The sequence below is a fragment of the Neoarius graeffei genome, chromosome 15 (assembly GCF_027579695.1).
Source record: "Neoarius graeffei isolate fNeoGra1 chromosome 15, fNeoGra1.pri, whole genome shotgun sequence".
Taxonomy (NCBI): Eukaryota; Metazoa; Chordata; class Actinopteri; order Siluriformes; family Ariidae; genus Neoarius; species Neoarius graeffei.
The window spans coordinates 60,713,237-60,731,933 of NC_083583.1; the positions used below are offsets into that span (position 1 = coordinate 60,713,237).

At 42.1% G+C, this 18,697-nt stretch overlaps 1 protein-coding gene across 1 annotated transcript in view; it reads right to left on the reverse strand.

Annotated features, from left to right (window-relative positions):
- The window catches only part of cntnap5l (contactin associated protein family member 5 like), a 272,765-nt gene that overhangs the window by 53,411 nt on the left and 200,657 nt on the right, over positions 1-18,697 (reverse strand). The window contains exon 13 of the mRNA XM_060940691.1: positions 8,777-8,977. Within this exon, the coding sequence (XP_060796674.1) occupies positions 8,777-8,977 (201 nt within the window). The remainder of the gene's footprint in view (positions 1-8,776; positions 8,978-18,697) is intronic.

Genomic DNA, 18,697 nt, shown 5'->3' on the forward strand with positions numbered 1-18,697 from the left:
AGTGGAACATTGATCAGAACAAGATCATCTGTTTGGCACTGAATTGCATGTAACATAAAAGAATGACACAATCAATCCTGCAACTGGAAGGCATTCTTCTGACACTTTCTGACGTCTAATGGCAATTACAGTTATAATCAGTCCAGGTCAGTGAGGGTTTGTTTATCTCGAGAGCAGAGCCACACTTAAAGGACCCATGGCATGGTGGTTTGTTGATGCTTTAAACGGGCTCGTGGAGGTTTCTGGATGTTATATCCGCAGCCTTTCTCGAAATGAACCCTCGGCACGTAGATATAGCCTCCTGGGAGAAAGCCCCATTTCAGCCCTTTTCCCAGTGCGTCGTTTTGCTAATGAGAAGCAGGAGGCGGGGAAGGGTAGAGGGTGGGGGTGGGTCTTATCATTAATATTCAGGACATGTAAACGTGTTACCTCTGATTGGCTAACAGCACTGTGACGCTACCTCCAGTGGGTCAGAACAAGCGGCTGTGGGCGTCTTACTATGGCGAGAGAGAAGGAACAAACCGCGAAGGGAAAAATACCGCGCGCTGACGTCATTAAGGTGCGACGCGAGGAAATAAAATAAATTCAACAAATGTTTGGGTTTTTACTGAACAAATAAACAAATAAAATGAACGAGTGACTTAAAAAAGATTGTGGGTGTCTTTGTAAAAACTGTTTTGATTGGCTATTATAACAGAGCATGCTGCATGCTTTTTGGTTTTGTAGCGCAGAGTACCTGGCTAACTGCAGGAAGCGGTTAGCTGCACAGCTAATGTAGCCATTGCAAGGCTAACGTGGCACCGATTTTAAAACACGGCAAAACATAAGCTCATAAGTTACAGTCAATTTCCAGACTAAACTCAGTTTAACAGAGCATGCTGCATGCTTTTTGGTTTTGTAGTGCAGAGTACCTGGCTAACTGCAGGAAGCGGTTAGCTGCACAGCTAATGTAGCCATTGCAAGGCTAACGTGGCACCGATTTTAAAACACGGCAAAACGACTTAACAGTTATACACTTACTTGTTCGGTGTTTGTGGCTGATGCGGCAGGGATGCTTGGTACGGACCCAGGCTCCAGTGACAGTTGATGTGCAAAACCTGCCCTGTACTGTCCCAAGTTGTGGAAACATTCCTCAGGAAAATGCTTCCGACAAACATACACCGTCTTAGGTAGACTCGACGGCGTATTATTGAAGTAAATAAAATTAAGCCACTGCCTCTTCAGGGGCTCTCCCGTCGGCAGTAAAAACAGACTCTTTTCTGTGTTGTCACATCCATGTACAGCGCAATTTCCATGTTTCGCTCACTTAGGTGATGCCATGTTGATCTGTCCTCTATGGTCTCCTCACTACAACTGGGCAGGCAATCCATACGGTGGGTGGGAATCCAGAGGGGGGCGCGGGGATCATCTCCCTTGCTGACGTAGTAAAGGGAAGAGTTTATCAACGCGCCGTTTTGACGCGCCATTCTCAAATGTTGGGCATAGTTTGGTTTACACATTATGAAATTTCTAGCCACTGGGGTGACTTAAGAAGGTCAGAGGAACTCATTTTAAAGTTAAAAAACCTCAGAAAGTGAAAATTTCATGCCATGGGACCTTTAACAGCTTCCTCTCACAGAATGTTTGGGGCTGGAAGATTCACTATCTGACTCTATTTCAGGAAGTGTTTGTGTACAGAATGATCACAAAGTTGATCTCTTGCTAAAGGGATGCAGTGGCTTTACTTTGGCAGAATGTGAAACTGAAGCCAGAAAAAACAAACAAACAGTACACTGGAACAGTAGCTACAGGCTCCTCTCCAACTAAGAGAACAAGTACTTCCCACAACAAAATACAGATAACAGAGGAAGTGTGTAGGAATAACAATGCGCTGATCTACAAATAGTTAATAACACCCTGATTTGTGAAGTGAACATAATAAGACTCTGGATGGTTTTATTGAACACATGATCTAACAAAGATGATTCTTGTTCGAACCTTGAAATCCTTTTTGCGAACAAGTCTTTATTTGTGCATTATGCCAATGATTATGATTTCTAGAACGTTAGTAGAAGGAAATGTTTTAAATGTTTTCTAGAATAAGGAATGGCTTTTTGTCAAACGTTGTGCATGCAAAAAGAGAAAAGACAGCATGAACATTAGTTTTGCAAACTCTTAGTCCAAGACCATATTCAGCTCGACCAGTGCCAAGAGACAAGTCCAAGTACACATCCAAATAAGCCCAAGCCAAGTCCAAGGCAGTGCAGAAAACACTGGGATTGGACTTGAATCCAAGACCAGATTTGAGTCCTACAGCTTTACCATTTATGTACCTAGGTAGGTTTGTGTATGCTGTTTATGTTGAATGCAAGCTTCATGATTATTATTTTTTTTTTCAGTAAGGTTCAAATCCAGACAGGGAGACCAATGAAAACATTCATTAATTTTGAAACCTACAGTTATGGTCAGAAGTTTACATACAGTGACATGAATGTCATCTTGGATATGAATGTCATTTGGGCTTTCAGTAATTTCTTTGAACTGTTCTTTTTCTGTGGCAGAATGTACAGCATACATCTTTAATAAAAAAAAAACACTAGAATTTGGTGCACAAGTTTTAATTTTCTTTGGGTTTTCTGAAATCAACACAGGGTCAAAATTATATATACAGGGTCAAAAATGACACAAGAATGACACAATCAATCCTGCAACTGAAAGGCACAATTGGAAGGCACAGCACACCTAATATTTGGGTAAAATGTCTCTTTACAAGATTCACCTTGACCAAATATTTTTTGTTTACCATGAAAAAACTTCTTGCAGAATTCTGGTTGGATATTTCACAACTCTTCATGGTAGAATTGGTAGAATTCAATTAAATTTTTTTTTTCTCTTGGCATGGACTCAACTTATAAGCACGGTCCATATACAGGTAGTCATCGACTTATGACCTATGCGACTTACGACCGATCGACTTTAGGACCGTCTGGTTATGACTGGCAAGTGTTTCCCAGCTGAGCTAGCTGAGCGTACGACAGTTTCCGCCCCAGGCCCCGGCAGCACCCAGCATCCAGCCAGTGTTGCCAGATACTGCTGACGGTTTGCAGCCCAAAATATGTTCAAAACCCGCCAAAATGCACTTAAAACCACCCAATCTGGCAACACTGCATCCAGCCTCTTCTATTATGTGTGCAGTGTTTCGCTGGACAAACAACGAGCGAGCTACAGTGCACGTACAGCTTAACCAGATCTTGTGCTATAACGTGCACAGCTGGTAATCAAAGTAACTTTCACTTTTCTGTTCTGTTACACTGTTCTGTGTCCAATGTCCAAAATGAAAAGTTAGTTTTCAACTGTTCAGCTAAAAAAAATGTAATTAAAATGAATGTGTTGTTGAAATTATGTGTTTGCAATTTATTTATAATCAAAAACTGATACAGGTGGATGAAAGAGTGATAGTGTGATAAAAAAGTACTATAGTACTTTAGTAGTAGTAGTACTATAGTACTACTGAGTGATAAGAAGTCCTAGTGAATGCTTGATAAGTAGACAATAATAAATAATTAGGTGTATTTTTAGGTGCGCGCGCGAACTATGACTCAAAATAATATACTGGCAAGAAATAAAAGTTACTTTCACCCCGAGTATGCAGTGTTTGACTTAAACCAAATAATGAGCCAAGGTAATGAAATAAGAAAATGTTGATAAAATAAGACTTTAAGATGATTACAATATCATTACACATCACAATATACTTATGTTCATTTAACATAGGCCGACTTACGACCAGATCGGTTTACGACCGGTCAGTCGTAACCAAACGCAGTCGTAAGTCGACGACTACCTGTCTTTCCAATAGGGTTGAAGTCAGGACTTGTTTTAAGCTTAACGTTAGCGTGCTTTATCCTCCACAACCAGCTCTGATGCGTGTTTGGGTTCATTGTCCTGTTGTAACTCCCAAGTCATGTTCAAGTTTCTGAAGGTTTATGCTGAATAATTCTCAGGTAGTCCTCCTTCATTATTCCATCCACTTTGTGCTTCGGAGATCCTCTTCCAATGTGGTGACTTCAGTGGACACATTGGAATGATGGCTGCTGGATATGATGGTGTTGCCAACAACCTAGTTGTAGCCAACTCCCATTTCATGAAGAGAGATAATCATCTGGTGACGTACGAGTCTGGGGGCAATCATAGTTAAGTGGATTACATCCTGGTCAAGCAACGTGACCTCAAACTGGTGCGCAATGCAAAGTGATTTCAAATGAGGAATGTGTTACCCAGCACAAGTTAGTAGTATGCAATGTCAAGCTATCACACTTGGTGAGTCGGCAGAAAGAGTTTGTGCCTAAAAGGTGTGTCTGGAAGCTGAAAGAGGACAACATACGCAATGAGTTTAAGACCTGTTTGCAGGAGTGTGTTAACAACATGGTAGGTGGTGATGTTGAACGTATATGGATGGAACTCAAAGACAGCCTCATGTAACGTATGTTGTTGATAAGACCTGTGGCTGGATAAAGAAGGGGTTATGGAGAAGACAAGCCTGGTGGTGGAATGAGGATGTCAGCAGCCTAGTGAAAGAGAAACGCAAGCTGTGGAAAGCCTGGAAGAATGGGGGTAGCAAAGAGGATTACCTGGCAGCTAAACGCCGGGCTAGAACTGCAGTTTATTTTGCCAAGAGGAATGCCGAAGCGATCACCTTTGTGGCACAGATTCAGGCACAGACAGCATCTACCATCTGGCAAAACAAATGTGCAGAGAGAACCAAGATGTAGTAGGTGAGAAATGTGTTCTTGATGATGATGGCAACATGGCATTTGATGAGCATGCTAAAAAGAAGGCCTGGAAACAACACTACAAATGGCTACTTAACATCGAATATCCTTGGTCTCAAAACCTTCCCCCAGCAGATCCTGTCGGGGGACCACCATGTTATGTCACTCATAAAATGGTCTTCGATGCATTGAAGAAAATGAAAACGGGCAAAGCAGCTGGTCCTTCTGGCATTGTTGCCGAAATGTTGTGTGCATCCCCCAAGGTGTGTTGCCAAATTGTTGCAGTTTTGGCAAATGCTATTGTGAGAGAGGAAAAGATCCCTACAGACTGGGACAAAAGCATAATCCTTAGTCTGTTTAAAGGTAAAGGTGATGCATTGATTCAAGGCAACTACAGAGGCCTGAAGCTTACAGAACAGGTACTTAAGATCATTGAGAGAGTGATGGAGAAAATCATCAGAGGTTATGTCAACATTGATGAAATGCAGTTTGGGTTTTGCCCAGGACGAGGTACCACTGATGCTATTTTCATCCTCAGACAGCTACAAGAAAAGTATTTGGTCAAGCAAAAACAATTGTACTTAGCATTTGTAGACCTTGAAAAGGCATTTGATAGGGTTTCCCGAAGAGTGCTGTGGTGGGCAATGCAGGTGGTTGGGATGCCTGAATGGATTGTCAAACTGGTACAAGCCATGTACAGTGGTGCAAAGAGTCAGGTGCGGGTCAACAACTCACTCAGTGAAGAGTTTGACGTGAAGGCTGGGGTCCATTAAGGATCTGTTTTGAGCCCCCTGTTGTTTATAATTGTGTTAGAGGCCTTATCAAGAGAGTTTTGGGTTGGTTGTCCCTGGAAGATGCTTTATGCAGATGACCTGGTCATAATCTCAGAATCCTTGGATGAACTACTTGAGAAGCTGAACCGCTGGAAGGTTGGTCTTTAGGAAAAGGGCCTGAAAGTCAACACGGGGAAGACCAAAGTCATGATCTATGGTAATGACCTAAACACACTGAGAATCTCTGGAAAATACCCTTGTGGTATGTGGAGAAAAGGGGTTGGCCAGAATTCAATTTTCTGTAGTGGTTGCAAAATGTGGGTACACAAAAGATGTTCTGGCATGCAGGGGAGGTTAGTTGAAAACCCAGATTACAAGTGTCAGCATTGTCTTGGAGGAGCTCAGCCAATTGATGCAAGGCCATGCAGTGAGGTAATGTTGGCAGGTAGCAAACTAGAGGTTGTTGATAGCTTCATATACCTTGCTGATGGTATCTGCCCAGGAGGTGGTTGTGAATTGGCAACGATTATCAGAACTCGTTCTGCTTGGGGAAAATTTAGAGAGCTGCTGCCATTGTTAACCTGTAAAGCTGTCTCACTTCATACCCGTGGTCAACTACACAGCAGTTGTGTGCGTAGCACCATGTTATATGGATCTGAATATTGGGCACTCTGAAGAGATGACCAAAAACAACTTGAGCGTAATGAAAGAGCCATGCTTTTATGGATGTGCAATGTCAAAAGAGGAACACGAATTAGCACGTCTTCTCTTCTGCGGATGCTGAACCTCTGTTGCTTTGATACTGTCCTCAGATGCAACCGTCTCTGTTGGTTTGGACATGTACAATGCAGTAATTCTTGGATCAACAGATGTACTACCTTGGAAGTTGAAGGAGCTAACAACTGTGGCCGACCTCAAAAAAGGTGGAAAGAATCTGTCCGTGCTGACTTGAAATTATGGAATATCGCAGAGGAGGCAACTCAAGACCATGTTGAATGGACAGCTCTGCTGAAGACTGCTAGTCACACACACGTCTGACGTGTCAACTGACTCAAAATGGATAGTGAGAGTGCGTGAGTTTGTGCAATGAACCAGTTCCACTGTCAGCAAAACAGCCCCAGAGCATGATGATCCTACCACCACCACCACCAGCTGGTACAGTATCTGTCTGCACATGGTGGTCATTGTGGACAAACAACTCAATCTTTGTCTCATCTGACCATACTATTTTCCTCCAGAAGGCTTTTTCTTTGTACGTGTGGTCAGCTTCAAACTTTAGTTAAGGTTGAAGGTATCAATTTTGGAGCAGGGATTTATTTCTTGGATAACAGTCTCTTAGTCCATGGTGATCTGAACTGTAGACAGTAACCCATCAGCTCCCAGTTCATGGCAGGGCGGTGTCATGGTGGTTCCTGGGTTGTTCCTAACCATCCAAACCAATTTCCTTTCAGCTGAGGGTGACAGTTTGGGGTTTCTTGAAGCAAAGTGGCTTGGCAAAGTGACTACACCTCACAATAACTTGGATACAATTGTTTGAACTGATCTTGGAATTTTCAGTTGTTTAGAAATGGCTCCAAGAGATATTCCAGAGTTGTGCATATCTGCGGTCCTCTTTCTCAGATCTGCACTGAGCTCCTTGGACTTTCCCATTTTACTGTGTGTTGGTCAATCCAATGAGTGCTGTAAACAAACCCTTTTTATAAAGGCACAGAGAAGCTACCAGCTGTAGTCAATCATGATCACTAACAGGAAGTTAAGAGACCTTGGCCTTGGCAAGGTAAAAGACATTTTGGAAATTTCAGCACCTCTGAATTAATAATCTAAATGAGCGTATGTAAATTTTTGACCCTGTATGTATCATTTTGACCCTGTGTTGATTTCAGAAAACCCAAAGAAAATTAAAACTTGTGCACCAAATTCTAGTGTTTTTAAATTAAAGATGTATGCTGTACATTCTGCCACAGAAAAAGAACAGTTCAAAGAAATTACTGAAAGCCCAAATATTGCAATGACATTCATATCCAAGATGACATTCATGTCACTGTATGTAAACTTCTGACCACAACTGTATAACCTATGATTGAGTTCATTATTGTGTTACAATAATAAGGGAAACCATGGCCTAATGGTTAGAGAAGCAGCTTTGGGACCCAACAACTAGCAATATCTTATCAGAGTATGCTCATATTCTAGGAGCCACTGCTGGCTTTAGATACATTCAGAAGATTGCTATGTTCAATGGAATCGACCCCTACAGTCTGGGAAAGAAGGATTTGTCAGACGATCTTGAAAACTACCCTTCAGTCGAGTTCCCCAACATCTCGAACTATCTGGTGTTGCAGATGTGCTTCTACACCGCAAAACAGATGAAAGTGTGGAAGAGTATGGAGGCTTACAGCTTTTTTGTATGTAGTTGGGTAAAGGACCTCAGCCTCAGGTCGCTGCCCAATGAATCCTGTATTGTTTTTGCCCGTGTAAGTATGTTTTTTTTTTTTTAAGCTTTTAGATCTTTACAATGAAGCGCTGCAAGTTGAAGTGTAAACAAACAACAGTTTGCTTGATTCTCACTTGTGTTGGCTCTTATCTCTTCAGGTAAAATATTCACAAAGATCATCAGAAACCCCTTTAAAGACCTGGATCTTAGTTAAACAAGATGGAGAAGTGATCACGGCGCATTGTAACTATATGGCTGGGTAAGAATTTTGTCGCGACCTTCATGCATATGGACTTTTTTTATTAGTTCACGGGGAACCCTGAAGAAACTTTTCTCAGTTTAACGGTTTGATTGATTCGAACAACCTAAAACGACGCAAACGTAAGGCATTTTTTATGCGAGCAATGCACCTTCTCCATATAAACGCTTTGTCAGCTGAGCTTTGGTAGACCACCAGCTAAAGTTTTGAATAACTAATGAGGCGGATGTGACATCACATGAAACCCAAGAATTAAAGCTGTCTCAGTCGATGATGATTTTTTAGACCAGTGTACCTCAATCCGAGTCATAATTTACAAGCATATTTGCTTCTTTGTTTTGATAAAGTGAGTTTATTTTGAGAAATGTTACTTAATGTGAGTGCATTCTGGAAATGAAATGAGCTGCTGTGTGCTGGGGAGAGTGAAAAACTGTAAAAGGCTATAATTTTGCCAAATGCTTAGGGTGTAATTAGGGTGGTTTTAAGTTATTTATATAAAATAACAATTGTGTATTATTTATATGATTGAATTAATGTCAAATATAAAAGTAATACTCACCCCAGGTGTCAAAGAGGCGAGACTTCCTGCAGCGATATGTCACTTCCTGTTGGCAATGCTCTGACGATGCCACCAGGGAGCGGATGTGATAAGGCGAGATTGAGTAGTTGAAAATGAAAACAAAGGGGCTTCTGGGAGTGGAACCTTGAACGCTAACAGGCTGTAAGTGATCGTGGCCTACAACTGTCCACAATGTGTCCTCTGCAAAGAAAAAGAAAAACACTGGTGTACAAAAACGTCATGCTAAAATCATCAAGCACAGACTGGAGTTGTCATCAGCTGTGGGGTTGAGCCCCTCAAGCCAGCCTTCATTTGCCAACATGTGCAGGTGAATGAGAAAAGGAGATTAGCGACGTGATGAAGTGAGATGCAAATACCTGATGAATATCAAGTAGGGAGGACACAGAAGGTCATTGTGAAATGAAGGAGTTGTGAAATGAAGAGTGTTACAGAGCTGGTGCTTACTTCCTTTCTTGATGCAAATTAAAATCCCCCATGTGTGATGGGCAGAAGTTCCTGTTTGTTGAGCCTTAAAGAATCAGCATGGTTAACAGCTCCTGTAATTGGGGTCAGTCTGAAACAATTGTCTTGCCAGCAATGGCTAAAAAGAAGAAGATTTCTATTTGTATTTGCCTATAAACTGTTTGCAGCATGAAATGGCCATCTTCTGAATGAGAAGACTTGAACAAACTTCGCAAAAGGGAAACCATATCATCCATGCAGCCATGCTCGCTTGGCTTATTTAACCTAACTTGTGCCCCAGCAATCTCCTGCAGCCAGAGTCGACCTCCAGCAAAACTAAGAATAATGGAGTTATCAGTCTAGCAAGGCCAAGCTGCCAGTCTCTGCAGGCTGACACGCTCTCTGATTTTTTTTTCCCTTCCTACACCTACATTCCTGCTTGCTGCTGACATAATGGACCTCTCTTCTCCTGTGAGATGACATGCAGTATTACAGACTCATCCCAGAGACAAATCAGCCTGCTGTCTGATGGGGGAGGCAGAGGGGATGTCAAAAGGTAAAAACCAAGATGGCTGAAAACACTAATGAGTCCTGACAGGGGATGCTGAAAAATGTGCTGGTCTTCAGAGCACAGGATGCACCTGTGTGCCTACACATGGCAAGCTTTTCAAATTTCAGAGCTGAAGGTCAACTGTGGCTGGATGTTAGTTTTTGGTTGCATAAAACTGTACTATTTATCTATCTGTTTCATTTGGTCATGTGTATCATGTATCTGTGTATCATAATCCAAGTAGGGTTTTGTTTGTGTTTTTTTGTCTATTTGCATTACTGAATGCCATATAAAAGCCACCTTTTGGTGAAGTCGCTTCATCTCACACTGAAAAAATGAGAACAATCCAACCTTTAATTGAAAAATTTATTCCGAGGAAAATAAATCCCTTATCAAGAAATAATTATTTTCAACAAAAACACACGTACCACTATTACTGGCACCCCTGGAAATTACAGTGAACACAATGTAACTGAAGCATGTTTCACATTTAAATTGTACAGTATTTTTGAGTTGATTGGAGTGCGTAGGAACTTTTTCAAGCTGTAATCCACGACTTCCTGATTAACTGGGGAACAAATATGAGGTGACACAGAGGCCAAATTCCCTTGCCCTGTGTCTAAAATCACTCACTTGTTCACTACTCCCTACTCACTATATACAGTCAGGTCCATATATATTTGGACACTGACACAAATTTTCTTTTTTTACATGTTTACTGAAACATATTCAAGTTATAGTTATATAATGGACATGGACATAAAGTCCAGACTTTCAGCTTTCATTTGAGGGTATCCACATTAAAACTGGATGAAGGGTTTTCAGCTCCTTAACATGTGCCACCCTGTTTTTAAAGGGACCAAAAGTAATTGGACAATTGACTCAAAGGCTATTTCATGGGCAGGTGTGGGCAATTCCTTCGTCATGTCATTCTCAATTAAGCAGATAAAAGGCCTGAAGTTGATTTGAGGTGTGGTGCTTGCATTTGGAAGATTTTGCTGTGAAGAAAACATGCGGTCAAAGGAGCTCTCCATGCAGGTGAAACAAGCCATCCTTAAGCTGCGAAAACAGGAAAAAAACCCATCCGAGAAATTGCTACAATATTAGGAGTGGCAAAATCTACAGTTTGGTACATCCTGAGAAAGAAAGAAAGCACTGGTGAACTCATCAATGCAAAAAGACCTGGACGCCCACAGAAGACAACAGTGGTGGATGATCGCAGAATAATTTCCACGGTGAAGAGAAACCCCTTCACAACAGCCAACCAAGTGAACAACACTCTCCAGGAAGTAGGCGTATCAATATCCAAATCTACCATAAAGAGAAGACTGCATGAAAGTAAATACAGAGGGTTCACTGCACGGTGCAAGCCACTCATAAGCCTCAAGAATAAAACGGCTAGATTGGACTTTGCTAAAAAACATCTAAAAAAGCCAGCACAGTCTGGAAGAACAATTTTTGGACAGATGAAACCAAGATCAACCTCTACCAGAATGATGGAAAGAAAAAAGTATGGTATGACAGCTCATGATCCAAAGCATACCACATCATCTGTAAAACACAGCGGAGGCAGTGTGATGGCTTGGGCATGCATGGCTGCCAGTGGCACTGGGTCACTAGTGTTTATTGATGATGTGACACAGGACAGAAGCAGCCGGATGAATTCTGAGGTATTCAGAGACATATTGTATGCTCAAATCCAGCCAAATGCAGCCAAACTGATTGGTCGGCATTTCATAATACAGATGGACAATGACCCAAAACATAAAGCCAAAGCAACCCAGGAGTTTATTAAAGCAAAGAAGTGGAATATTCTTGAATGGCCAAGTCAGTCACCTGATCTCAACCCAATTGAGCATGCATTTCACTTGTTAAAGACTAAACTTCAGACAGAAAAGGCCCACAAACAAACAGCAACTGAAACCCGCTGCAGTAAAGGCCTGGCAGAGCATTAAAAAGGAGGAAACGCAGTGTCTGGTGATGTCCATGAGTTCAAGACTTCAGGCAGTCATTGCCAACAAAGGGTTTTCAACCAAGTATTAGAAATGAACATTTTATTTACAATTATTTAATTTGTCCAATTACTTTTGAGCCCCTGAAATGAAGAGATTGTGCTTAAAAAATGCTTTAGTTCCTCACATTTTTATGCAATCATTTTGTTCAACCCACTGAATTAAAGCTGAAAGTCTGAACTTCAACTGCATCTGAATTGTTTTGTTCAAAATTCATTGTGGTAATGTACAGAACCAAAATTAGAAAAATGTCTCTGTCAAAATACTTATGGACCTAACTGTAGGAAATTACTATGTAGAGGACTATATAGTGAGCTCATTGGTAAAAATGAAAAAAAAAAAAACACTTTTGGACACTACTCAGTAGCACTGTGTAGAACTTTGAGCGGGTGGGTGGAGCACAGAAGGACGGCAGGCCAGAACTGAGTTTCCCAAAACTCTTTATTTTAGCACTTTTCAGTGACTTAACATTCTCCCAGCCACACAGACATGCACACACATATAATGCCGCTTTTCCACTACAAACGCGGCTGAGCCGTGCCGTGCCGAGTCGAGCTGAGTGGGGCTGTTGGAGTTGCATTTCGACTACAACCACGCTGAACCGTGCTGGCTGGAAGTGGGTGGACACATTGGGTGGAGTTAGCGAAAGTGGGTGGACGTCATGTGATGCCGTTAAGCAGCGCAAACAGTGACATCAGTGACAGTGGCGGAACAAGTCAGAGCCGGGCCGGGGGCGGGGCAAATGACCGGGCCCTTTATTAAAGCTTATCATAACATCATTTTAGGCTACAAAATGTCCGCAACTGCGGTGTTTACCAATTTCAACACTACCGGGTGCAACTATGTTATTTAGTACATCAAGTCCTTCAAACGAACATGTAACTCAGAAACAAAAAACATTAGGATACTGTACATGGCTCATAATAAAACATCAATAGCCTATACTGCGCACATTATTTGAAGGGCATACGAATGAGCGCTCAGAGGCTGCAACGCTGACAGGAAGAGTCAGAAATAAAAGGAGGGCGGTGCAAACCTCACTGAATGCACTGTGTTTACCAATTTCAACACTCCGGGGTGCAACTATGTTATTTTGTACATTAAGTCCTTCAAACGAACATGTAACTCAGAAACAAAAAAACATTAGGCGACATACTGTACATGGCTCATAATAAAACATCAATAGCCTACTGCGCGCATTATTTGAAGGGCATACGACGAGCCTTGCGCTCCGCGAACTCCTCCACGATGCTCTGTATGTCACTGATTCAGTGAGCTTTTAAGCGGTAGTCTCACGACCCGGAGAGTAAACAATAAACATGGAGGACATGGAGTCGTTAGTGTTGCTGGTCTCGGTGCTGTGGCTTGTTGTCACCGACAACGCCAACAGATACTGGCAAGAGCGTATAGATGAGGCGAGGCGCATAAGGCTTCAGAAATTCTCGTAATTCATAATTATTCTTCTTCCGGGTTTGCGGTGTTTACAGATCCCAGCGCGCTCGCGGGGCGTGTGTGGGCATGTGAGGACACGCCTCCTCACCAATCAGTGCACAGGGGAGTGTCTGCTCACGCCCCCAACCTCAGTCGGCACGGTTTGGCTCGCTTCAGCCCCACTCCAAAACGGTGCGAGTTTTAGGGGCTAAGCAGGGCTGAAACGAGCTGAGTCGTGCTGGTTTTTGGTAGTCGAAACGCGAGCCGTGTCGGGCTGAAGTGAGCTGAAGCGAGCTGAAGTGAGCTGAAAAAGGGTAGTGGAAAAGGGCCATAAGTCATCTGGTTGGGGAGAGAGCTCCCTTCCTCTGCTCTCTCTCTCCTTTTATAGGGTGCGGTCACTGGGAAAACACACAAACACAGGTTAACTGACATCAGGTGTAGTGATTCTGCCACTTACCTTCCCTGACTCCGCCCTCCGTTCACAGACCGCCGCTTGACCGCGCCCCCGCTGCCACACACTGTTATTTACATCATTACTGTCGCACAATTAAAATGTGCCAGATCAGTCGGCTGGTGGGTTTTCAAAATAATAAATACATACATGCATGTGTTTTTGTGATAAATACATATTATACTGAGTATGTTTCCCACATTAATAAATACAAAGTCCTTTGTGTCTGCTACATCTTTCAGTTCTTTAAAATCAAGGCTGAATACTTTCTTCTTTGCTGCTGCTTTTTATTCAATCAAATTTGAGGCTTTTGATTTAATTTCTTTCAATGCGACCACAATGCATGATGTGATATATTGCTTGGTTAGTGACCATCGGTTGTACACTACTTTTCATGATGCATTGTGGGATACTATGAGTGCACTATATAGGGTGTAATAATGCTCACTAAACATTCGGACAGCACTACAAAATGGCAACCTTACTATATAGTCCACTATATAGTGAGTTGGGAGTGATTTCGGACACAGGGTTAGTCATCCATCAACATGTGAAAGATAAGAGAACACACAAACCAAATGAGGGAGAAGTGTGTCGACCTTCATAAGTCAGGGAATGGTTATAAAAATAGCTACTTGCCTGAAAATGTACATTTCTACTGTTAGAACAATAATGAAAAAAAGTAGCCACCAACTGGAACTGTTACAAACTCGCCTGGAAGAGAAGCCAAGTTTATTTTGCCTCATGTTCTGTGAGGAGGGTAAGTGAGGCAAAAAAAAAAATCTCCAAGGATCACCGTGGTGAATTACAAGAAAAAGTAAAATATTGGGGTTTCCAAGTCTCCAAAACCACCATCAGACTCCACCTCCATACCAGCAGATTATTTGCCAGAAAAAAAAGCCTTTTCTGTCAGTTAACCACAAACATAAGTGCCTGAAGTTTGCGAAACGTTACTACAACTTTGACTGGAACTGTGTTCTCTGGTCTGATGGAACAAAAATAGACCTTTTTGGCAAAAAAAAAAAAAAACACTCGTGGTGGGTTTGGTATAAAAAGAAGAATGACTATAATGAAAAGAACCTGATCCCAACTGTAAAATATGGTGAAGTTCTTGATATGGTTGATATCAAGTGGTTGATATATAGTGGAAGTTCTTGATATGGAATATGGTTGAAGCACATGATGTTTTGGGGCTGTTTTTCCTTCAAAGACCCTGGAAACCTTGTTAGGGTCCATGGCATCATGGACTCCATGAAATGCCAGGACATTTTAAATCAGAATCTGGCTCCTCTGCCAGGAAACTAAAACTGGGTCATCATTGGATCTTCCAGCAGGACACTGATCTGATGTCCAAATCAACACAAAAATGGTTACTGAGCACAGAATCAAGCTTCTGCCATGACCATCTCAGTCCCCTGAGCTGAACCCCAGTGAAAATCTGTGGGGTGAGCTGAAGAGGAGAGAACACAAGAGAGGGTCGAGGATCCTGGATGATCTGGAGAGATTGTGTAAAGAGGAATGGTCTCAGATACCCTGCTCTGTATCTCCAACCTTATAAAATATTACAGGAGAGACTCAGTGCTGTTTTACTGGCAAAGGGAAGGTGTACAAAGTATTAAATTCAGGGGTGCCAAAAATGGTGGCAAAAAATAGCACCCCCGGTGTTGTGGACAGCCAGAGAGCAGAAATCGCCAATTAACAGCACCTCAGATGAGCGCTTACATGAATACTTCAGAGTTGCAGTAGCAGACACATCTCAGCATCACCTGTTCAGAGGAGACTGCATTAATCAGACCTTCACAATCAAATTGCTGCAAAAAAACCCTGACTGAATGAAGAAGTCTAATAAGAATAAGAGAGTTGTTTGGGGTAAGAAACATAAGGAATGGTCATTAGACCAGTGGAAATCTGTACTTTGGTCTGATGAATCCAAATTTGAGATTTTTGGTTCCAAGTGCTGTGGAAGCCATGGCAAAATAGTTAGATAAACAGCTTTGGGACCAAAAGGTCACTGGTTTGATTCCCTGAACCAGCAGGATTGGCTCAAGTGCCCTTGAGCAAGGCACCTAACCTCCAACTGCTCTGGCAAGAGCGGTGGGATACCTTGTGTCTGATTAGCCAAGGAAAAACTGATGATGTGATTACCAGTTCGGGCAAGAATCTGGCCATAACATAACATGCTGTGTCTGCATGAGACACAAAAAAGAGAATGGATGGTATCTGTATGTGTGGTTCTCACTGTAAAGCATGGAGGAGGAGGTGTGATGTGATGGTGCTTTGCTAGTGACAAAGTTGGTGATTTATTCAAAATTGAAAACACATTTAATCAACATCACTACCACAGCATTCTGCAGTGATGTGCCATCCAATTCTTGGGTTTCACGTGACGTCATATCCGCCTCATTAGTTATTCAAAACTTTAGCTGGTGGTCTACCAAAGCTCAGTTGACAAAGTGTTTGTACGAAGAAGGTGCATTGCTTGCATGAAAAATGCCTTACGCTTGCATCGTTTTAGGTCGTTCAAATCGACCAAACTGTGAAACTGATAAAAGTTTCTTCAGGGTTCCCTGTGAACTAATAAAAAAGGGTGAACGAACACAGGATTTCACAAAAAGACGTCAAGAAAGGTGGCTTTTGAACTTCTCAGTGAAATCAAAAGGAGCCGAGTCAAAGCATGCTTGAGTTTGCAGTGATCACTTCGTGAGAGATTTATATATCCCTATCAGCTATGTTGTAAGTGTTTTCCAAGTACTTTTCTTGCTATGTGTCGTTATTTTACTGTACTTTTTGTAGTCACAAAGCGCTAAAATCCCCAGCTGTTTCTTTGTTTACTCCTCACTTGATGGCCACCATACTGCAAACAATGTGTGTCTTGCTTTCTTTAACAGGGTGTCCTAGCAGTCTTTTCAACAAGTCTTTCAGCAAGTGCACATGATCAAAACAACTACGAATAATAAAGTCCATATGTATGAAGGTCGCGACAAAATTCTTACTCAGCCATACAGTTACAATGTGCTGTGATCATTTCTCTGTCTTGTTTAACTAAGATCCAGGTCTTTAAAGGGGTTTCTGATGATCTTTGTGAATGATTAACCTGAGAGATAAGAGCCAACACAAGTGAGAATCAAGCAAACTGTTGTTTGTTTACACTTCAACTTGCAGCGCTTCGTTGTAAATACGTGAACGAAAAGTAAAAAAAAAACATACTTACATGGGCAAAAACAATACAGGATTCATTCGCCAGCGACTTGATACCAAGGGTCCTTTACCCACCCACATACAAAAAAGTTGTAAGCCTCCATACTCTTCCATGCTTTCATCTGTTTTGTGGTGTAGAAGGATGTCTACAACACCAGATAGTTCGAGATGTCGGGGAACTCGACTGAAGGGTAGTTTTTGAGATTGTATGACAAATCCTTGTTTCCCAGACTGTAGGGGTCTATTCCATTGCACATAGCAATCTTCTGAATATATCTAAAGCGAGCAGTGGCTTCTAGATTACAAGCATTATCACTAGTTGTTTGCACTACAGCAGCTGTTTTAGTTTGCTTGACCACCAGCAGTTTTACCAGAAGTGAAATCACTAAGAAAAGTCACGTGACTGAAACACAAGAATATAGTTTACACTAAGTGGAATCATCATTTGTTTTTCAATTACCCGAACAATTATCCAAAACACAGCTCCAGCCTTAGCAAGGGCTATTGAACCAATATGGAGCTGAGGGAGAGGGTAATATTCTGGGGGGGCCCTAATAATGTCCAAGATTAAAGTCATAAATGTATGAGAGAAATTTGGATATCCTCGAGGATCTTAAAGTCACACATTTGCAAGAAAAAAACTCAGAAATTCTAAGATTCTGTCACAAATTTAAGAGAAAAAACTTGGATATTCTTTGAGACAGCAATCACATACTTCCTGACTGCAGCACATTCTGAGAAATGTAGTTGAAAATCTCTCGGCACTTTATTCTTTTATATTGTGGGATCGAGGAGGAAAGACTACATTTCAGAGAGATGCAGACATTACAACTCTCAGCTCAGTTGTAATGTCTGTGGTATGATGACATTGAGCTAATCCTGGAAAGTGAAGTGATGTGGTCCCTGTCAGTCCTGCATGCTGTGGCGCATGCACCTGAAGGCATGCCCCGGGCTGAGCGCATGTCGAGTGGACTCCAGCATGCATGCCGTTAACGACACACAACTGAACTTAATTAAGGAGCTATATGTGCACCTATTTAAGGATTGTTCTGATGCACGATCAGTGCGACATATTATGCTAAATCAGTACGCATAATCGAGCCTTACTACCCGTGTTTGTGATTCCCTGGTTTCCTGATTCCTGTACCTGTTTCTCGTTCTCGCTTTGCCTCTGATATCCTGTTTGCGCCTCACCCGACCATTTGCATGTTTAACGTTTTGGATTTAGCCTGCCGATTTGGACTGTGTGCCTGTGTGTGTTTGCACTTTATTATTAAATATACTCTGCACTTAGATCCACTTCCTACCTCGTACCTGACAGAATACTTTGCCAACAATGGATGCAGTGGAAGTAATACAGTTTGCCATACCTTGCATCTACTGTGTTCCTGTAACTTGACTCCTTGCCTTATATTTCCAGCAGTGTCTCGGAACAATCCTCCCGGCTATATACTATGGAATATAATCACCCTAGGGGATTCAGCTTGCAATGTAATCTGTCTTACGAAGACTTTGTAGAACCCAAGCCTACTGAACCGACCTGGGTGAGCCTTCTGCTCATGTGGACAGCTGGACGAGCTTGCTGATGGGTGGAGTACCTGATCTGAGTTGAGCACCCATGCCTTCAGAGTTCACAGACTTTCTTAGCCGTGCTCCAGTTTATTTTTGAATCTTTGGAAAAGGAGAAATCCCATGAAATTGTTTTGGGGGTGATCACACCAACGGCTGATGCAGTGGAGGAGGCCATCGCTCCAGAGTTCCCTCCAGTGGCTGACACAGCGAAGGAGGCTGTCAGTCCAGATCTCCCTCCAGTGGCT